Source organism: Equus asinus, chromosome 10, assembly GCF_041296235.1.
Source record: "Equus asinus isolate D_3611 breed Donkey chromosome 10, EquAss-T2T_v2, whole genome shotgun sequence".
NCBI classification, from domain to species: domain Eukaryota; kingdom Metazoa; phylum Chordata; class Mammalia; order Perissodactyla; family Equidae; genus Equus; species Equus asinus.
Window position 1 is genome coordinate 28,520,215 of NC_091799.1, and position 23,835 is coordinate 28,544,049.

Genomic DNA, 23,835 nt, shown 5'->3' on the forward strand with positions numbered 1-23,835 from the left:
ACTAAAATGACATCTCTCCTTTTCCTCAAAGAATTTCTTTTTCCTTAGGGAACCTTCCATAAGCTGTGTTCAGTTTTCTACAAAGCGTGTCAACAACTATTTGGTACCTGCAGGTAACTTAATAACTATTTGATGTCTATACAGGATACCAATTCTAAGACAAAATACTAAAAAACTTTAAGTTAAAAATACTATTTAGGGGCCATCCCAGTGGCATAGTGGTTAAGCTCACGAGCTCCTCTTTGGCAGCCCGGGGTTCGCTGGTTTGGATGCTAGGCGCAGACCTGTGCACCACTTATCAAGCTATGCTGTGGCACGCATCCCACATATAAAGTGGAGAAAGATGGGCAAAGATGTTAGTCCAGGGCTAATCTTCCTCAAAAAAAAAACTACTTAAATTAATTATAATAATAATAATAACTTTAGATCAGGAAGAAGAATGATGTTGTTTGCAGTTTTTTACCAATACATCTATTTCTGGCTCCAAAATGGATAGACTGAGTTGTAGATCAGGTTCCAATCTGGTGAGTTTCTTTTTTTATTCTTTATGATAAATTAGAAAATCCCAAATCGCAATTATGGGTTGTCAGCAATGACCACAAGTATTCCCTGGATATTCTGGATATGCAGCTCAATCTTGGATCCACAAATGATGGGCACCTTCCCTGGAGAGAGCCTTGCTCAGTTGCTCAGTGTTCCATCAAACAAGAGTTGCCTCAAAAGCTGGAAGTTGATGTCGTAATGTGGGAGAGAACAGCAAATGGCTTTCCTTTCCCCAGTTTTGTTACATTAAGCATGAGAAACTGTATCTTCACATTCAGTTGTTGCATTTGGATATGAATCTTAAATATACACAACAGCATAGCAAGGATTTTATTCTCTGACAAATGAGGAGCTTCATCTTCTATGCTTGAGGAGTCAAATTCTTGGCAATCAGGTGGTTTGCACCATAATTCAACACTTAAAAATTCTTAGATTATCTTCTCCATATTAAAATCTTGACAATTCAACCTTAGGTATAGGACACGTAATTGTTTATATAACATGATACAAAAGAAATAGGTATAGGACACGTAAGACATGAGTGTGTATTCCTGAGATAGACCACTTCAGCAAGCCACTTGAAATTATGCAAATAATCATTCTTGGTCTTATCAGTGTCAATATTTTTAAGAAATGTCATCCTTTATTTCAAAAGCTTGAATTAGTACCTTTCTTGTAACAGCCAGTATCCTTCAGTGTGTAGAGGGAGCATAATCTTGTACAAACTACTATCTTTTTGCACAGCAAGTTGAAAAGATGCAACTTATTGGCCCTCCTCTGATCATATTCGCAACATTCCCTATGCCCTTCCATGCTAAGTCATGATCAGAAGGCAAACCACTGGCCAATAACTGGATGTCTATGTGGATGGAGATTCACGTGCAAACGCTTTACTTGCATAACTGTGCCATCCTTGCTGTGTTCCTCGCTGGTGCTTTCATCCCAAAGCAGGTTTCCAGTTTACATTGCATATCCCAAAGTCATCAGGACCAAATTAAATCTCTCTTCCCTTCCAGCACTAGCATCAATGATGAACTGAAGAAATCGTCATCCAGCACTTCTCTTTCATATATGTACCACACCTATGAGCTGATTCATGTTCTGCACATCAGTGATTTCATCCAACTGTGAAACAAATCCTCTTTACAGCGCCCGTCCCCCTTCAGAAATAGTCATTGCAATTCCATGTTTCACAGATATTATGTGACACCCAACAGTGCCATTTAATGAAGAAATGTTGCCAATAGCTTGTTTTGCCATCTCCACATATAATGTTTATCATTAAATCTGCCCACAGTTTTAAAAGTGTGTTAGCAATAGTGTGGCTTGCAACTACGTTAGCAATAGGGAACACAGTTTTAGCAATAATGAATGCAATCATGAATGGTTTTTGGTCTCTTCTTCATCTCTTGGGACAAAAAACATTTTTGTGCTTATTCTGGAGGAAGAAACTCAAAGGTTTACTTGTTTTTTTTTTTAATAATGCAAAAGTCTTGATGGCTTCTTGCCCCTATTTCGCAGTTGCATAACATCTTGTCCTCTGGACGAGGGGATGAATAGACTGGTGATCCAATAAAATCCATTTTTTAGACATGCAGATTTACATTTTCTAATCACACTTTTCCTTTTTGGCTGCTCGTGTGGAATCCTTACACTTACTGACTCATTTGCCTCCCTATACTTATATCCACATTCAGTACTCATTCTGGAGTACTGTTTACTATTTATGGTTTCAACATTATAGTGAGTTAGAATATTTTGCTATTTTTATGAATCTTTGACCCATTTTGTAAATTGTTTATATAACATGATACAAAAGAAATAACACATAAATAGGCAGTTTTACGAAACGTAAATGGTAACGAGCAAAGAATGTGAAAGTGTTTTGACCTAGAGGCACTGTGTCCTGTTAACTGAATGTGGGCTGGGATGGAAAAGACTAAAGAGAATCCTTGTAAAATACATAAAACCACTAAGAACAGGAGCATACTGGTAGTAAGTATAGACTGGTAGCTCTATTGAAGTCATATATTGTATTACCAACTTAAGAAATGTATATGTTCCAAAAACAATCAATGCTTTTCTTCTGAGACCAGTAAACCAGTTGCAGAATGTATGCAACTATGTATGTGGTCCAACTGATAGGCTGCTGGGGATCACTGGTAACTCACATCTCACACATTGAAGAGTACTCCATAAGCTCTTCTATTTTGTACCCTGATCATCTCTTGGTCTAATTAGCATCTCCCCTCCCCTTTCTTGAGTTAGATCTACTTACTTCTGGATAACGCCATCGCCACAGTACCCACTTCCATGGATGTATATGGCAGCAGGTGATGGCTCACTCTCTTCACTTCCCGAAATGGTGATAACACGGTACTGGTACACACTGCCAAGATTTAGATCCCTGGAAAACATAAAGAAGACTCTTAGCTATATAGACACAATGCTGGGGGCAGACAAACTGATCTCATTGAGTGCATTCTTCTATCAGTCTTACTTGTTTTTGAAATCACATGCACATTCAGTTATCCAATAATTTTTCAGGTTTACCGTGGCTAAGATGCTCTCTTACACATGATGGACTACATCAAAATGTATAACAATAATAACACATCAATTGACATGTGAACATGCATATTATTAGGTAGTTTTTTGGGCTGTTTTTTTTTTGGTGAGGAAGATTGTCCTTAAACTAACATGTGTGCCAATGTACTCTATTTTGTATGTGGGACACTGCCACGGCATGGCTTGATGAGCAGTGGGTAGGTCCACACCTGGGATCCAAACCCATGAAAGCCGGGCCTCTGAAGCAGAGCGTGTGGACTTAACCACTACGCCACCAGGCTGGCCCTCTTACTAGGTACTTTTTATCTTTAATTTAACCTTTACAGTAATGCTGGTGGATAAGAATCAGATAGCATGTGGCCCATTATGAGGGTGTTTGGGAGAATGCATCCGGGAAAAACAAGAGAGATAAGCAGAGGCAAGGAGGTGGGAAAGTCCCATGCCAGATTCTGTGGGTGCTGTCTGATACTTTCTCCTCATGTTAAGACCTGAGCCGGAACCTCATTACACATGAGCACATCCAGGGACTCTCCTTCTCCCCAACACTTGCTCCTCCCTATGTTTCTCACTCTTGACTAAAATAATAATAGTAGCAGCCTCACTAATTAAATATCAGACCCAGGGCTAAGCACTTTCCATGTATTTTCCCATTTGAGAATCAAAACAACCCTACACGTGTATTAGTATTTTCATGTTTATTTTACAATGATGAATCTGAGGCCTAGAGAGGTTAAGCAACTTGCTTACAATCACATGCCATTAAATAATATCCTGCATTCAGCCTTCCTAATCCCTAGTTTAGGCCTGTTTTAACAATCTCATGCCTTGCAAAGGGAGATCTTGTCCTGGAATTGCAATTCCAGGCACTTGTTCCTGCCAGATTTCCAACTTGCCTAGATTACATCTCTCCTCTGCTCTCAAGATCTCCTGGTGCAATGCCTAGTCTCACTTCCTCACACTCAATCTTACACCAGATTACTTCCCTCTCCTTGGTTAGCCCCTCTCAGCTCCCTGCTTGAGCCCATCCTACCAACAACTGAGCCTAGCTACTGCCAATTATCCTCCAAGGCAAAGATATATTTATGTCTATTCCACATGACCGAATCACCATCCCCATTTCTTTTTTGACCATTTTCAAAGGGAGATGTTATTCCTGTCTTTCACCTCCCTCTACGTCAATAATTTACTTTTTAATAATAAAAAAGTGCTATGGGAAAAAACACAAAATGATAATGAAGAGAATTCCTATGAGATTCCAGAGTTGGTGGGGGGGAGGAATTCATAAAAGGACGATGTCAAAAAAATCTCAAGTTCTCCTGCCCATCTGTTGTTTCAGCTGCTGTTAGGGTTGGGGCTGTTCGGATAAGGCCAATAAGATAACAGGTGCCGGGGCAAAGGATAGACAACGTCTCCTGACTCTCAACACAACGATGGGTTGGAGTTAATGAGCACTGAAGGACTCCGGTGAAGAACATAGCCTTCCTGAGAATGTTCGGCTTATTACCTAAAAGCGAGTTGGTTTCCACAGTGCTGGAGCAGACAGCAATATTAGGGGTAGACCAGAAGTCCCTGGGGATTTCATTAGTGCTCTGTCAGTGAAAAATAAGTAGTTGACATGCATAAAAAGCTTGAGATAGTATATGAATGTGTGAAAAACTGTTGCCTTGTAAACCTCTGGAATGCTAATTTGTTGATATAATCATAGGCTTTTCTTTTTCTTTTTGTTTTTTTTTTTTTAGTTTGTTGTATACTTTATCAACCTCTACACTAATGAATGTATATTTCTGGTGGTGCTTCTAAAACTGGAATATTCTGTGGGGGCAAGAGTGGTTTTCCCAGGAGACACATGAAGGCACAAGATAAAGATGACACACATTCTAATGCACATTCATTTTCGTCTAAAATATGGAGGTACGTTTTATATGGCCGTGTTACGGAATAAAATAAGAAATTTTCTTCAGGCTACATCCCAGGCCACTGGGGGAAGATGGTCACTGTCAGAAACAGTTGGAGCACTTCTGTGGAAAAGTGTACGACTGTAAAAAGTACTTCACTACACTGTGTTTTTCACTTGTGGTGTGTGTCACAAATGATTTATGGCTGATAATATTTAAGGTGCTCTGCTAATATTTGTGAATGTTTTCCTCCTCCCCGCTCCTTGCCTTCCCTCCTCCCATCTTCCTCCTCCTCCTTCTCAATAAACACAACTTTGAGGCAAGCAAATATGTGTTTCTATCCTGGCTTCATTACTTACTAGCTGAGAAATCATAGGCAGGTGGTTCACTTCTCTAAGCCTATTTCAAATTAGTCACAAACCTAGCCTCACAGCGTTTTCCTGCAGATTGAATGTGAGAACACATACAAAGCACATATGTATCCCACCTATGATAAATAGTTAATAAATGCTAACCCATTACTATTAATGCTTAATTATCAACATTCTTATTCACTGTAGTTATGCTATATATACTTTCTATTCTAGAAAGGATGGAGGTGACAGATAACCACACATAACCTTGGTTGGGTACAGCCATGAAGAAGTGGCCACGACCTGTCATGTGTGGCATAGCTTGATGAAAAGTGCCTTTTCTACCACATCATTGGCTGGAACACGCTTAGCATCTGTAGCTTGCTCTCTCTCTAGGTGGCTCTTCCAACTTCTCAAAATCCGGATCCCAGAAGGTTTATCTTTACTCTGGGGCAAAATCTGTCTCCCAATAACATCTACCCACTGTCCTACTTCTTACCCACTATCATCACATAGAACACGCCTGAGTGGTAAAGAAAGCTTAATAATCCTCCTTCTTCCAACTGTGTGTGCATGGTTCATGTATTATTATTGCATGAAACCCCGACAGCACCTCTTTGAGTAGGGGTTGTTCTCCCACATTTTCAGATAGGAAAATAGAAGGCAAGTCACTCCATTTGTCAAAAAGTGGGGAAGGGGTAAAAGGTACCACTGCTAGTAAAAAGATTAAGTTTTTCCACTGAAGAATTCTGTGATAAAACTATACTTTCTCCAAGTTAAAGTCAAGATGAATGCTAAACAAGGGCCCTTTACTCAAGAACCTGGGTAGAATAGAATAGAAGCTAGTGGATTCTAAAAGCTGCGCAGGAGGTTAGGACCTATTTCATGGTTGGTCTAAAAGTAGGACACTCATATCAAGTTGTTCCTTTCAGCTTCTCCTAAAATCGCCTGCAAAGTCTTAAGCTGTCACTGGAACTCCTTCCCTGCCTGCAACTCCCACTTCCAGGCAGACCCTAAGCTCTGTCAGTTCTCCCCAGCCAAAAGCTTCCAGGTTATTCCCTTTGTATCCCTGCTGCCACCAGCATCTCAACCTTGATGACTGAGGCAGCCTCTGGCTTGCCCTCCTGCCTCAAGTATCTCCTTTTTCCAATCTTACCAATACCATCAGAATATTCTTGGATGCAAGGCCACTCTCCATGCTCAACATCTTCTCATTGAGTGCAGTGATGGGAGCATGCTACCAGGCTGACACTTCCTCTTTACCCTTCGCTTTGAAATAGAATTTTACCACTTCATCTGAAACATGATTAGTTTCACCATCTCTGTTTCCTTCATAGAATTCTGAATGCCATTTAAAATTTTTTTAAAAGCTAACCTCCATTAGTATTTAATCACCAATTCTTCAAATTGTATCTCATTAATTTGATGTTTCTACCTAATAAATTTAAATTGCAGTATTTAAATGTGAGGAGATCTATTGGCTAATTTTGAAGGGTTGTTTTGTATTCTATGTATGACTTTTAAAAAAAATGTTCTTAACATTTAGCCATCATTCTTTCACAAATGTCTGAAATGACATATCTGTCTTAGGTTTGCATTTCTAGCAATTAGGAACAGAAATACTGGCATTTCTAACTGGTATTATTTTTCAAGTTTCCTCCTCAGGAGTGTCATATTCATGGTAATGTGTATCAAATTTGGAGCACAGTCTTACAGTAAAATTTAGTTACAGATTATGAAATTATCTCAAGATTATTAATATGCACATTTACATACATAAGGAGGCTGAGAACTCTATGACTTAGATTTTGGCAAAAATGCATATTTCTTAAAGTGTTGGTGTGTAGTTAATATATGATAGGTCAATTAAAATCCATCTTATATCTGTAAGCAAGTCACTTCACTTCTTTGGGTCTGTTTTTCTTCCTTTTAATTAGGATATATAATTCTTGTCCCATATCAATGTGAAGGTCAAATGAGAACTAGAAAGTACAATAGGAGAAAAGAGGGAGAGAGAGTCTTATTGCATTATGGAAATATCCCATCTTGCTTCTTCCAGGAAACCCTCTCTGAGCCTCTTGATTACTTATTATTGACCTCCTATTGTTTCCATGTCATAGCATCCATTTATCACACTCTACCTCTCCAAACAGTCTGTGTAACTAAACTGTGTGATACTTCTTTGAAATTCTTTCTTCTGCAATAGTAATAGCAATTGTAGTTTCCATTTTTGTTGTCTATTTATCATATGCCAGGCACTATGCCTAGTACTTTCTATGAATAATTTCATTTCATCAAAACAACAATCCCTTGAATAATTATTATTATCTCCCTTTTCAGTTGAAGAAACTAATACTCAGAGAGGTTAAACTGCTGCCCAAAGTCAAACGGCTTTTGTCATGGGGCAGGGACTTGAGCCAGGTCTAACTCCATCCCAACTCAGTGCTTTCTGGAGGCAGAAGCCCCCAGCTGTTAGGAACTGGAAAATACAGCAGAACAGAAGGTAAAAGAAAAAAAGTTTTGAACCAAGCAGAGTCTTCATATAGAAACCAGTTGGAAGGTTCTACAAGTCAGGAGAGACACATTCTCTTAAACACTACTAATGACTGCCTGTGGGCAAGTCATTTCCTCTCTCTGACCATCCATTTCTTCATCTATGGATGAGATTCTTGGGAAGAATGTGATGATCAACTCTGCAGTCCATGGTCCTAATTTAAGGACTGAGGAATGTAGTGTTGCGTCTTTCCCTCATGAGTTTTTCTGCAGGCTAGAAGCTGCCTCAGCAGTTCAAATTCTGAACTGAGAATGGGTGTTGTTCAGGATCTACCACCCAGATTGTCTGAGCTGGAAGACGTGGTGGGGGGACCACCTAGGATGCCTCTGGCTCAGGAAGAGCCCAAGAATTCCAGTCTGCCTTGGGCTAAGGATGAGAGGGTAATGCCTGGGCACTTTGTATACCAACTGCCAGCCAAGAATGGGAAGAGAAGGAAACAATCATTATTTTGAGCTTGAGATGATGAGCCATGGGGCTTTATACATGCTATCATTATTGTTTCAATTAGCAAATATTTCAAATGTAGAGACCACGATAACAAATGTCCTTAGACTCACTACCCAGCTTTGTCAAATTATAATATTTTCCATATTTTCTTCATATCTTTTATTTTTGATGTAAAAGGAGTAAAACACACTGTTTTGTACATATGTTTTCAACCCACCTGTGGGCCCTTCTTCTATCCCACTTTCCTCTCTCCCATGAATGTTTTTATACTTTTTGTACATAAGTATTGTTTTGCATATTTTAAACTTCATAAATGTTTTAATACTACGCAGCTGGCTTTTTTTTTGCCCAGCATTGTTTTTGAGGTCACATATAGTGATATGTGTAGTTCTAGTTCATTTATTTTCACTGACATAAGTATTTTACAGTATGAATATACCACACTATATTGGACCATTCTTTTCTTGATAGACACCTAGGTCATTTCTACTATTAGTACTATCATTACTACTTGATCTTTTTTGTATATTTACAATAACGTTGCTTTAAACATTTGTGGTCATGTTCCTTTGTACATAGAGCGAGAGTTTTCTAAGGAAATATATCTAAAGTAGTATCACTAAGTAATTGCATCTCAACTTTATCAGATATTGCTAAATTATTCCCCAAAATGGTTGTACCAATTAACATGTCTACCAACAGACTTCCCATTGCTCCAGGTCCTCACCAGCACTTGATTCTACCAAACACTTAATTTTTTGCCAATCTGATGGTTATTAAATGATATTTAATTATTGTTTTAGTTTGCCTTTCTCTGATTATTAATAAGTCTGAGTATCATTTCATGTGTTGGTTGACCACGTAGGTTTCTAGCTTTGTTAACTGTGTGTTCATCACTTTTGCCTATTTTAAATTGGGTTTTTTTTCTTTTTTTTTTGATTGACATGTAAGTATTTACATATACTGGATACTAATCCTTTGTAATTAAAGGTACTGCAAATATCACTTCCAAGTCTGTGACTCTTATTTTTTTCATTCTGTTTATGTTGCTTGTTGAATAGAATTTTTTAATCATTTCCTTCATGATTTGTGCTTTTCATGTCTTGTTAAATAAATATTTTTCTACTCCAGGTCATAAATACTCTCCTCTATTTCCTTTTAATACTTTAAAAATTTTTATTTTTACATATATGGCTTTGATCATCTACAAGATAGTTTTGAAAATGATGTGTGGTAAGGACTGTTTTACCCTCAAATAAGGACGAATCATTTGTCCCACATTCTCACATTATTTATGTAATAGCTTAACTATACATAAACTAATACATAAACTAAAACTATACAAAACTAACATATAAATTTCACCACCGAATTGCAATACCATCTTTGCATATATCATTCAGTATTTAGATAAGTTTGTTTTTGGGTCATCTTGTTTCATTGGTCTATTTTTTTCCTTCATGTTATCAATAGCAATTTGTCTTAATCTCCGTAGTTTTATAAAAGTCTTGATTTATGCTACAAGACCTTTCCACACTTGGTTTTCTCCTTCAAAAGACCCCTTGCTCTTCCATGTGAATTTCATTTCATTTTTTAAAACGCCTGTTGGGATTTTGATTCCAATTTCATTAAATTTATAGATGTATTTGAGGAGAAAAGACATCTTTATGATATCACATCCTCCCATTTATACACACACTTTATCTTTTTATTTATTTATGTCTTCTTTTATGGTTTCAGTAAAGTTTTAAAGCTTTCTTCATAAAAATTGTGATGATTTTTTTTATTAGGAATATATTCCTAACACTAAGCATTTTATAGATGTCAGTGCCATAGTAAGTGGTGGCTTTAATCTATCTATCTATTTATCTATCTACTCTCCCATATATATACACAAATGTACATGTCTATCTCTATTAGTATTCTCACATTTGGGGGCTGATAAAAATAATTGAGTTTTATAAATGAATATTCTATTTAGAGGTCCTCATAGACATGTTTTATTAGTGCTAATAATTCGTTGATTCTTATTAATTTTTCTATGTAGTCTTACAGATAAAGATAATGATAGTTTTGTTTCCTCCTTTTTAATCCTCAAAATTTTTGTTTATATTTGTTGTCCAGCTGTGCTAGGTAGGACCAATGGTGTTACTGGGCACTCTTGGTTTCACCTTGGGATCAGAAGGAGTGCTTCTTATATTTTACCATTGAGCATAATGCCTACTTTGTGCAGTACATACTCTTTCTTAGAGTAAGAAAGCTCCATTCTATTCCCAGGTTACTCTGTGTTTTTTTTGTTTTTTTTTTATCATGAAGGGACTTGATTTCATTGAGTTTTTAAATTCTGCATCTAGTAAGACAATGTTGTTTTAAAAAATCATTTAATATGCTAGTATTGTACACGACATTCAAAGACCATCTATCATTAAATTCTCCTCTCATTCTGGGATAACTCAGCTTTGGCATAATGTGTGCATTTGTGTGAGTGTGTGGGTTTTAACACGTTGCTGAATTCTGTGCTAATATATAAGATTTTTGCTTCTTGGTCATATATTTCATTGGCCAAAAGTTTTATCTGTTTCACCTTTTTCATTTGTCTCTCTGTTTCTTTATTTGCGTGTTGCATCATAGATAGAAATAATGTTCTATGTGATACTGATCTTTGATATTTGTTGAGACTTGTTTTGTGGACTAGGACATGGTAAGTTAAAAAATATTCTACATATCCTAGAACAAAATATTTACATTTTAATTCAGTAGCAGGGTTCTATATATTTTTATCAGATGAAAAATCTTTTGTGTTGTTCAAAATCTTCTAGATTATTTAGAATAAAAATCTAGATAAATAATTCTACTTTAGTTTGCTTGATCTATTAATTATTGAGAAAGATGGGCTAAAATATCATAATATCATTACATATTTATCACTTTTTTTAGGTAAGAGTCATTTTTCATTTATATATTTTCAGGTCATGTTATTTGGTATATTCTAGTTCAAAATCATTATATAACTTCCTTTCATCAGTATATGGTGACTTCCTTATCTTTGTAATATTTTTTGCCTTACTGTTTCCTTTGTCTGATAATAAAATGAATTTGCTTTGGTTAGTATATGCCAGGTAAATATTTTCCATTCTTTTACCTTTAACCTTTCCGTGAACTGATCTTTGGTTAAATCCAACCTGAGAATCTCCATCTTCATAATTGACTTTAATCTGATTAGAGTGATGACTGTTATTAGATTTATTTCTCCATCTTGTTTGTGCTTTCCATTTATCATTCCTTTTTCTTGGCTTCTTTATTTTCCCCCTTTTCTTGCTTTCATTTGGATTTACTGGGTTTCTTTCTTTCTGCTCTTTTCCCTTTCTTAGGCCATCTAGCCTCTGGAAATTATATTTTCTAATTTGATTTCTCTTTCATTTGCACCCGAAAATACTAATATCCATCCCTGTTATCAAAACAAAAATTTAATAAAAACCCTGATGTTGACTGCTGACTCTTACTCTTGAGATCTTGTTTACTTTTTTGCGTTTTTTAATTTTGACGTGTGAACTCATGTTCACTGAGTTTTAGTTTGTGGGAATCATGCGCCCCTTGGGTCAAGTCTATATCCTTGCCCAGAGTGATTTTATGTTAAATTCTAGGTACTCCTGGAACATTACTAATCTAAACGATTTCTCTCTTTTTCAGTTAGTTTCTTAGTTCAGGCATTCCTAGACCATACTGAGCAGTATAAATTCAACCCTTTAATTTTTGTGAGGTATAGGATATATACATGCATATTTTTGCCCTAGGACACCCTTCCACTAAGCATGTAGACTTTCAGAGGTCCGAATGTTATTTTGAAGTTGCAATTCCCCACCTCACAGGGTTGCAGGGCAAATATCCTCTCCTGGAATAAGCAAGAATATTCAGTCCACTCAGTTGCCCAAACTGATGGCTGTCCCCTATCCAAACTACACCAATAAAACGTTAGATTCAGCACATACCTGTCTTGTTCTCAGTTCCATTTTAATTCTAGCCCCCAGCAACATGTTTTTCTGTTTTTCTGATCTCAGTCATGCATTTTAAAGGATGCTAGTTATATCAGTTATATTTTATTTAGAATGTTTGGATAGATATTTGTATTAGAAATATTTTTAGATTAGCTAGTCCACCAAATTTCCACATACCATTGCTAATATAACTGAAAGGTAGAAATCATTTGCACTTGTTCAGCTGAAGTTCAGTGGTCTGCCCAAGATCAGGGAGATCATAATCATAAGGCAGAATTTAAACCATGCCGTTTGACTCTAGAACCCTTGACTTTTCCATGGCATTGAGCTGACTCCTTGCATAAGCACACACTAGTGAGCAATGTATTAATACCCAATCAGGGGTCAGCCCCGTGGCCTAGTGTTGTTTGTGCACTCCACTTCAGTGGCCCAGGGTTTGTAGATTCGGATCCTGGGCATGGACCCACACATTGCTCATCAAGCCATGCTGTGGCAGCACCCCAAATAGAAAAACTACAATGACCTACAAATAGGATATACAACTATGTACTGGGGCTTTGGGGAAAAAAAAAAAGATGAAGATTGGCAATAGATGTTAGCTCAGGGCTAATCTTCTTCACCAACAAAAAAAGATAAAAGAAAATGAAAAAGTATAATATCCAATCAAATACAGACACTAAAACTACTTCAAGATTAGGCAAGCTCCCCTTCATAGTCCTAAAGTCTTTTCAGAAACTGCAACTCAGGCTGAATTATATTTTATTTCTTAGGTGAAATTGTAGAGATTCAGCTCTAACATATCTTTAGGATGAGAGCTGACTTTTTTTTAACTGAGAAGTGAGATTCTATTATCACAATAGCTTTATTTTTTTTCTAACCATAAAGATCACCCATGATTGCTTTAAAAACTGGGAGCACTATAGAAAAGAATTAGAACAAAGTAAAATCATATCAAATTCCACCACCTTGAGGCAGCTACCAAGAACATTTTGGTGGGCATCCTTCTATGTACCTTTTTACATAAAATGCACTCAATTTTCCATGAATACAAGATCACAAATCTGTAATATCATTTTATCTCTAGTGTTCATGAAAAAAGAATATAGGAGAAGTAAATCCAGCTAGTTAGCTTTAGGCTAGCTAATTACATTTATGGCTTTTACCACTTTTTCAAATTATGGATAAATATATTTATATCATTTCATTTGTTCACCCACTGATTCATCCAAATAGCATTCATGGAATCATCCCAGCTTCTCCTAGGTTTCTGAGATTCAAAGATCAACAAAGTATGGTCATACCTTTAGGATGCTCATAGGCTTGTGGGGAAGAAAAGACATTAAAATGGATGGCTTTATAAGTGTAGGAGTTTGTAGGAGCACAGAGGAGAGATATCTGTCTGAGGCTGAAGAGGAGAGAGTCTGAGAAGACTTCCCAAAGGAGGTACACTGCCTTGACTAGAGAAAGGCAAGGAGACGCCAAATCAGGAGAAGAAACAGGGAACTGGCTTTCTAGACAAAGGACCTACTCACATTTGTTCTGTGGAAGACAATTTCGGTGGCAGTATAGATAACTGGTTTAGGGGAAAAGGGGGAAAGGAAGTACCTGATGGTAGAGAGACCAAATATTCCCTGTGGGATGGAAGATGCAGGTATACATTGAGTAGCTACTGGGTTTTGGCACTATGCCAGATGTTTTCATATTTTATTTTGTTTAAAGAGAACTAGAACTTACAACAAAATATCCTTCCTCACTGAATGACTCTGGAGCTGTGTGTAGTCTTCTCAAAAGAATTTAATTCTTAACATTCATACATTAAGGTTACACACACTCAGTGTTTTTCCTCCATGTGATAATGATATACTCTTTAATTTTGTCTGGGTGTCACTCTGAATTCTTAAGAGAATACTTTACTTTTGTTCTAGGCTGAGAGGTACTTTGGTCTTATTTTTTTACTGGGAGAGGGTGGCTGTTAAGAATTTGGGATTGAGAGCATCAGATGCCCTTAGGAAGGGATAACTTGAGAGGCAATTCATCATCATTCTGGATGTTATCTGAACCACATTGTCAGGAAAAATGACTATGGTTCTTCCATTAACTTTAGTTGTGGTTTTGGATGAATTAGTTCTCCTCTCTGGACTTCACTTTCTTTGTGCAATTCCAAAAAGATAAAAAGCATATATAAAGTTTCCAGTAGGAGTCATCCCAATGACGAAGAAGATACTACCACTGGTCTCAAACAGCTCAAAGGACAAAAGGGAGGATAAGTTAAGTACAGCATGGTTGAAACACACAGTAGAGTTTGAAGCGCACCAACAGAAAGGAGGGCCAAATAGTGGCTGGAAGACTGAGAAAGACTTCGAGAGACTTCTGACACTTGGATTACACTGATTCTTTCTACAGGTGTCCATAGCACGTCATTCTTTATTATAAAACTCAGAACACTTTGTTGCAATCAGACTTTGAATGCCTGTCTTCCCCTGGTATGTTAAGCACTTCAAGGACAGAGAACATGTTAGCCTTTCATTGCCATATCTCTGTGTCTAGCACAGTGCCTGGCACAAAATAGGTTTTTAACAATATCTGTTGAGTGAATTAATAGTTTGAGACCATGCACGTGGGGAAAATGTCAGAAGACATAAAATATGAGTATGGTCTTCTGAGCAGTATCAACAGCACAAAACAGAACATAGGTTTATGTCCTGTTTAAAACACTTTTTAGATAAAGAAGAGTTCATTTAGACTGAGCTTCAGAGTAAGCCAAAGGAAGTGCCAAAGTTTTACTAGAGTGGTCAGGTGAGAGTGTGCAGTGGGTGGTGGAAGGCTCTGAGGCAAGATGGTGGGTCATCGGGTGATGGACAGGCACTGTGGTAAAAGCAGACGACTGGGTGCAATGATGTTCTAAGCCCCCTCTCCACCTCCACCTTAGAAGTCATAACTTAGATGTGTTAATAATAGTTGAAATTCTGCACAAGCGTCCACTTCTTTAGACAGCCTGGGCTTCCTCCACTCCCATCTTCCCTCCTGCTGGGCCCCAGCACTCAGTAGAGTGAAGCACTTTCCACTTCACATGCCCTTTCATTAAAGCAAAGCTGTGATGCTGAGATCTCATTGCCAAGAAAAAGAATCTTTGGGAAAATGGACTTTTGTCTTGCAATAGCCATCCACTTATTCTTCCTGGTCACCACTGTGAGCTCCAACCCATGGTCTGGATTAAATGAACGCAGAATGAGATGACAGGGATCTAAGAATCCAGTGGGCATTCAGATCCCTCCCAATGGGACGAAGTTCCACCTCTTTCACACAGGTAACACAAAACTCATTCTTTTCATAGTGACAATGCCACTCTCCCTCTGTATGAGGCTTAGGAAGGAGCAAATATTTACATGCAGCTGATTAATTCCAGCAGCCTTTGATATAATTGTCCAAAGATTTGCCCTGGTACCAATTTAAAACACAGTAGCAAATTTAATAAAACTAACAGTTTGCAGCCAAGGCCTTTGTTATTTTGTTTTAATCATCTTTTACCACCAATTGAAATGATTTTCTCCTTTCTTGGTGCAATGAAATAAAATACAAGGGAAAGAATGGAGAGACAATGTGGAAATTATAAAAGATCCAGAGTTTCCAATCCTGGGATAAGGTAACAGCAGTCCTGAGAGTTAACTGGTTGTTTGTGTGAGGCTGAGATCTGAAGGGAAGACATTTACCAGTTTGGGGGAAACGCCACACCTGGAGAGCATTAAAGAAAGGAGAGAGGAAACGATCTACAAGGGACTCTTGTTTTTCCTGAATGCAACCAAAGGCGATGTGTGACAGCTTCCCCAAACACCCCTGCTGGTGATGGACAGGTCTCTTGATTACAGAGCACGGGCTTGTGACAAGCTGACCGGTCGCCAAGGCCTCTGGGAGCCAAAACACCAGATACAGTTGGAGGTAAACAAGGTATGCAGCACAGTGTGAAAATCGAGGCCAAGCTGAGGCCAGTGAGCAGAGTGGAGGGACCCAGTGACAGCTGGTGATTGAGCGGCACTAACTGAACACAGTTGTTGAGGACCAGGGGCCAGTGGAGAAAGCAATCTCCTTTCTCCTCCCTGTGGCCTCTCTGGGTGGCCAGCGATTTTATTACTGGCAGAGGGCGAGCCCAACAGCATTTTCGAATTTGGCACCACATCTAAAACCATTTGGGGGCTGGGCTTCTCTTTCTTCTCTCCCCTCACCCTCTCCATGAATGCTTTGGGTTCGGTGAAAGCCCGCGTGTAGTTAGCAAACTCCATTTCCCCTCAAATTTTGAAACCCATGTGCACTTGGGGAAAATGTAATCCTTATGTTTCTGATTCATTTACACTTAACTCATCAAAACGCTATTTTGTAAGAGCTATTTGATGTCTACGAGGTCTTCTGAGCCCTTTTGTAAGCCTTACTTCTTAGAAGCAGGAAGTCACGTTTCTGACGAGAGGGAGAATTTGAACCTAAAAGGTTGAGTTTGTTTTGAAATGAGGGCTCTTGAAGGGTCACGTGGACCCTGAGCTTGGCCAAATGTGTTCTTTCATTTCCTATACCACCCCCCTCACCAGCACCAGCTGCCATGACGTTACTAATGTCAGCTCTCTATGATTTCACTCTGAGGAACCAACAGAGACTTCTCCATGATCAGAGAGAGCCGAGCTCAAATTTGAATCCCAAGGTCTGGCCAAATTCCAGCACTCTGTTCTGTGGGGGGAGGAGCACCTGAACTGGGGATCAGGAGCCCTAGGTTCAGTTCCCTGTTCTGCCATCAAAGGGTTGTGTGACTCTGAGGAAGTGGCCTCCCCTCTCTGGGCCCAATTCTCTCATTTGTAGAGTATCAGTGCTTCAGTGCTCCTTCCATGTCTGAGAGTTTTTGTCTAATTCCTAGATATTAGGAGGTTTGAGCACCTCATAATTCTCTCCACTTAAAACTTTTGCAGATTGAGTTTGTAGACAAGAAAGTTAGCTCAAGAGGGAAAACAGAAAAATGTAGAAATCAGAGCTGGATGGCTTCGGCTATCCCTTACTCCAAGTTTCTCATTGTGGGATGGATACTAGAGCCCAGAGAAGGAGAATAAATTGCCCCAAGTCATACAGAAAATTAATGGCAGAGTCTAGCTTTCCTGGCATTTTTGACTAACATCCTTGGATGGAAGTTTGCAAACTTTTCAGTTCTTAGGATATTGAAGCTGGGGCAAAAACCTACTTCCCACTCTGACAACAAGAATGCGAAAGCCAGCATGAGAATGGAAGAGGGGACTGGCATTGCTTTGCATGAGGCACAGTGAGCTGGTGTCTGGCTTGTATTAAAGTCCATGAGTGAATGATTAATCCTGGGTTGAAAACAAAGCCCATGCCTTGTAACGTTATAGGTATTAGTGCTACGGAAGATTAACCCCACGACCCCCCCGGGGGACCTTTTCAGAACATTGGAGTACACTTTGAGAATCAATGGATGATGAAAACAGGTGGTCTCACAGGTCCTGTCTGCCCACACTCAGCAGACACACACATGCATGTGTGCACACTCACAGGTCCTGTCTGCCCACACTCAGCAGACACACACATGCATGTGTGCACACTCACAGGTCCTGTCTGCCCACACTCAGCAGACACACACATGCATGTGTGCACACTCACAGGTCCTGTCTGCCCACACTCAGCAGACACACACATGCATGTGTGCACACTCACACGTGCATATGCACCTGCACAAATCTTACCTCAATTGCTCTTACATCTCTACTCAGGGAAGAAATGTTATGGTTCAAAGTGCACTGTAGCTGTAAGCCTGCCACTGATTCATAGCTGGATACGGATGGCACTTTCAAACTCATCCTTCTCCTCTCATCCCAACCCAAACATGCTTCTATCTCCACATTCTCTGTTTCAGTGATGCCAGTAGCTTAGACATCTTCCATGACCCACTCACCTGCCTCCTCCCTCTGACCCGTCATCACGTACTTTCATCTCTTTAGTATTTTTCAGCCCCATCCAATTCTCTGCATTCCCAACTGGACTACCCTAGACCAGCACCATCATCTCCTACTTTAGTCTTGGCAACATTGTCTTAGTTCCCTTATCATTGACAATCTGTACCTCCATCCCTACATCCTCCCAGGTAGCCACACAGCCAAAAAGCTGTCCTAAAACCAAACCTAATCAGCGCCTTCTCTTACTTAAAGACACTCAGTGGCTCCTCACCATCCTCAAGTGGAAGTCCAGACCCTTTGGCCTGGCACTCTAGAACCATCATGACTGGCCCCCTCTCAAAATCTCTGGCCTCTTTGGTCAAACTTTTCTCCTCAAATTTTACTGCTTAGCCACCATAAGCAAACAGTCTCACCTCCATTCCCCAGCTAAATACCCTGGCCTTAGCTTAGATGCCATCTTTTTCTGGAGGTTCTCACTGACTCTTTAAGCTGAGTGAGGAGCTCCCAGCCCATGTGTTTCTCCTACATAACACCTTATGCTACCAGCCATGGACTCTAAACTGCTGCTCTTTTTTTTTTTTTTGAGGATGATTAGCCCTGAGCTAACTGCTGCCAATCCTCCCCTTTTTTCCGTGGAAGACTGGCCCTGAGCTAACATCCATACCCATTTTTCTCCACTTTATATGTGGGATGTCTACCACAGCATGGCATGCCAAGCGGTGCCACATCCTCACCTGGGATCTGAACCGGCGAATCCCAGGTCGCCTAAGCAGAATGTGTGCATTTAACTGCTGTGCCACTGGGCCGACCTCTAACCTACTTCTCTTATCTTGCCTAAACTCTAACCTTTTTTTGTGTGTTTGACCTAATTCTCTTGTCTTGTTGAAAGGTGCAGATGTTCCTTTCTCTAACGACTTTGGGATCTTGAGCTTACATGGTTTCAGCTATGTTCTAGGAAGAAGCTCTAAGTGAGAACTGCCCTAGACCCAACTGCTCTGAACTGGACCATCCCAGCCCAGATTGCAACCACAAGAATGACACCTGTGTGCAGATAGGCAGAGAGTTGTACTAATAAACTGCCCTCATTAACAGCCTAAATTCTCCTCCTCTGGGAGGGGCAAAGCAGCCATTTTTAGATAATGTGATGTATGTAAAAACATGTTTTCAAACCACACACGTGCAAGCTTATACTCACCTCTACATGCAATGATGAAACTTCCCCTTTGAATATTCATTCCTAACACCAAGTAAAGGTACCCACCTCCCCATGCTCAGGGAGCCATAGCTTTGTGAAATTATTCCATATGGTCTCCATTTTCTTTGCTGCATGGTGCAAATAAAATTCGGCTTTGTGTGACAACTACTTCTGGTGTAGTTTGATTAACTTGCCAAGGGTGGACTCACTCTGTCTGGTAACACTTTCTCACTGTTTTGTTACCATTTATTTATTTGTTCACTTCTCATATTAATGAGATGCAGCTCTTAGAGGACTGGGACTCCCATACTGCCTGGTTTATTAATCTCCACTGCCTAGCACAGAACACCCATTACAAAGACAGTGCTAAATAAATTCCTGTTGAATGAATAAAAGACTGATTGACATCATCTGGCCCAATCCCTTCACTTTAAGGATAAGGAAATTGGGGCCCCAAGAAGAGAAGGGACCGTGTTCTAAGATTCTCTTTTGTCCTTTCAATTCTCTGATAAAAAATAATCCATCTGAGAAGTTACAGGAAAGGACTCCAATATGCCAGATGTCATCTGTATGGTCATGAATTCTGACCACTTATTGATCTGCCACAGGATTTACTTATTCGTTCATTATGTATGCACGCATTCATTTACCTACATTTATTGACTAGCTACTTGATGCCTGGCCTTGCACAAGAGGCTGAGGATAATGCGGCAAATACCACTGAGTCCCCACCTCTAATATCTCACTGTCATATCAAAATGCCACTGAACAGGAAAAATGCACCAATACATTCTGAAATTATCCCAAAGGGAGAGCTAGGAAAGCCTAAGAAACAAAATGTGTGTTAAGGAGATGGCTTTGAGAGTCCCAGCATGCCTGGAAGGCTTTCTTTAGAGACGGCCAATCTCTGAACTCACAGTCCAGACTTATTGCCAATATGACATGTAAACTGCTCCCTCCACCCATACAGAATTAGACACACTCAGCGCAGGTGAGATCTCACGGAAGGTCTGAACAGAATGTCAGAGCTGAAAATGACCTTCAGAGTCATCTACATATGTCTTCATTTTATAGAAAGGGAACTTGGGCCCACAGATGGGGAGTCATGGACCAGGGACACAGGAAAATTTCAAAACAGTCCTGGAATCCATGCTTCCTGGTTCCAAGGCCAGCACTTTGCTGGGCTTTCTCTTTCTCTCTTTAGCTCAGCTACAGAAGTTAAAGTGCAATTTATCTTTTCTTTCTTCTAATCCAACACTGAACCATAGCAACTCTGGTTAGAGTTTAATGGGAAACTGTTTCATGTGTGTGTCTGCGTGTCTGTGTCTGCCTTTCACACATGCTCTCTGGCTTGGCCCTAGCCAAGAACAAGCCTAATGAAAACCAAACAATAGAAAGAATCTTGAACATTTAAATCTTTATAGTTCCCCAGATTGCATCATATTCTTGCAAGTCCATTATCTCATTAGTTTTTTAGGACACCCCATGTGAGACTATATGGACAGGAGTCATCACCCACATTTTCCAGAAGAAGATGCTGAGGTTCAAACTATTGAAGGAACTGGTCAGGGTCACACAGCAAGGCAGTCATGTGCTGGCCTGGGAATCAGATCTCCTGATTCCAAATTCAGCATCTCTAAAGTAATGTCTGAGGTTCCTGTTTTAGCAGACACAACATACACCCACCAAGACCTGTCCTAAGGATTTTCATCGTCTCGGAGCACAGACTGAATGGATTTTGTCCACTCCTCTTGCCAATGCCCAGTGTGAGATAAATTCCTCCAACCTTCCCACATCTGTAATTACTCTGACGGCTGTTATTTTCCTTCTCTTTCCTGTTCATTATTTGTTTTCTTAAAAATCAGGAATTGGAACCACACAACTAAGCCCAGCCCATGCTACCTACCCCCAGGGCAAGTAGCAAAAGAACAAAGAAGTAGGTGACATCTGGACACCCATTGCAACCTGATTTCACTAACTCATTGTTTTCCAAAGGAACTCTTGATCTTCCCCACCCTCTAATAAAAAACTAAATTAAAATCTATTCCTCCATTTCAGAAAATAACATTTCCTTCCTTCCAAATACTCAAACTCGAAACTTGGGAGTCCCTGGACAGCTCCTTCTTAAAACCCTTGCATCCAATACATTGCCAAGTCCTGTTGATTCCTTCTTTGAAAGATACCTCCAATTCATGCACTTCTCTATGCAAATAATCATAATTTCTGGTCTGGATTTTAGCAATAACCCCTAAATGATCTTTCTCACTCTTCCTCAGTCCTTTCTTCACAGAGCACTCAGAGCAATTTTATAAAAACACAAATCTGATTGGTTTCCTCCTCTACTTTCCTATGAGTAAGTCCAATCCCATAACATGGGCCACAACGTCTTCATAATCTGGCCCTTGCTTACCTCTCCAGTCTTGTCTTATATATCTTCACCCTTAATTTAGGGGAAATTATGCTCTATTATAAACTCTTGTAATAATAGCCTTCAGTTTATAATCATATTTTTAGTTGGGCTATTATTCAGTACAGTCTTCCTATGCCATTATAAGATTCAGAATTACAGTGCCAGCATGGAGACTGACATGCGGTCAGCAGTTGCTTTTAAATGACTGACTGATGGAATGAATAAATTTATCAACAGAGCTTTTGGCCCATAATTTAACTTCTGTGGGTCTTATTTAAGATCTGTAGAAGAGATGCTGTAATGGCCCACTCACTTTAAAGCCCCAGTCGTGTATCATACTGATCCACAGAAACTTGGATAACTGATTTCAGTGGTGTTCGTGCCAAAGAGGGGCCCTTCAAGCTTTCAAAATCACGAAGGTACTTGGAGATAGTCAGCACTTGTATGGTTGCTGCTGACCCTGGAGATCTATTGATTTTGGTAAACTCTTTTGCTTATCCTAATATTCCTAGAACCCGTATTTCATTCTGAGAGGTACTTGGCCTAAGGCTGATGAGAGGGAGTTGTAGGTAGAGATGCCCAGCTTCTAGAAATAGAGTAAGATTGTGCTGACTATGCATCCTGCTAGCCTGGGCTAGGAACAGAGGTATTCATTCTGGGCTTGGAGAAACAGCCCTCACTCCTGATGCTGCTCATCTGTGCTGGCGGGCACAACATCGGAATGCAGGCACGTTGGGCAGGCATGGGAGAAGGCCTCCTCAGGAAAGGGTCACCCCTGGAGCATGCATTTCAGCAACAGGTTAATGTCCACATTTTGTCAAGACTCTTCCTCCTCAGCTACTTAAATGTTCAAAAAACAAATTAAAAAGTGTGTTCTCTTCTCTTCTGTATGTTTATTCTATTGCTTCTTGGAAATAAGAAAAGCTAGTTTTAACATCTACTTTCTCCATCCATCAGGATGCCACTTCATCCTTTGCCTGTCATAACAATGATTATGCTCTCTAGTGTGCCAGGCACACCCTTCGGGGTCAGGCAGGCAGATGTAAAACTTGACTCTAGCATCTACTGACTATGGGACCTTAAATGAACAACTTTACCTCTTTAAGTATTGGCTTCCTTATCTAAAAATAAGGCATACTGATACCCGTACCTCATCAATAGGCTTATAAAAAATACTGAGCAAATATGTAGTATTCACTACACGGTAGTTATTATTAGTAGTAATGTGAATTCTACTATTAGTAGATGCTACCTGCATATGTGATGGTGGTTGACATATCATGGTGACTAAACTTAGGCTCCCCTGAGGGATAAACTGGGTTGTTTTTTGTTACTCACCGCATCTTCAGAATGTAGCATGGTTCCCAGCCAAGGAGGACACTAAATTTGCATTTGATAAATATATCAATGTATAAATGATTACTAAGAGTAACTTCTTCATAAATGGTATTTCCCCCTTGACCACCTGTTTCACCCTAGATTCTAATAACATTTATGGATATGCAGGAGGGCTGACATTAAAATTCCAACTTAACACATGGTAAAACTGAGGTGTGATAAGATTAACAACTAGACATAATGTAAAGATATTAATAGACAATCACAGAAGAGGAAACATAAGTAGCCAGTAAATATTTAAAAAGATGCTCGCTCAAGATCTTCAATCAGAGATCATCAATGAGAAGTCAAGTTTTACCCATTAAATGGGCAAAGACAAAGCACTTTCATTTTGTCAAGTAGTAGTGATGATGTGGACCAGCAGGTCCTGCCATACACAGCTGGTAGGGTGTGAGTTAGTTCACCCTCTCTGAATGCCATAGGTTGTATCCATTGAAATAAAAAAGCCCCATAGCTCATGACCCAACAATTCTATTTCTCAGTATCAACCCTAGAGAAATGCTCATAAGTGCCCACAAGGAGGTTTATCCAAGAG

The 23,835-nt window shown here is 39.4% G+C and overlaps 1 protein-coding gene across 1 annotated transcript in view; it reads right to left on the reverse strand.

Annotated features, from left to right (window-relative positions):
• Positions 1-23,835, reverse strand: part of PAPPA (pappalysin 1) — a 240,734-nt gene that overhangs the window by 129,855 nt on the left and 87,044 nt on the right. The window contains exon 8 of the mRNA XM_014830350.3: positions 2,822-2,950. Coding sequence (XP_014685836.3) covers positions 2,822-2,950 — 129 coding nt within the window. The remainder of the gene's footprint in view (positions 1-2,821; positions 2,951-23,835) is intronic.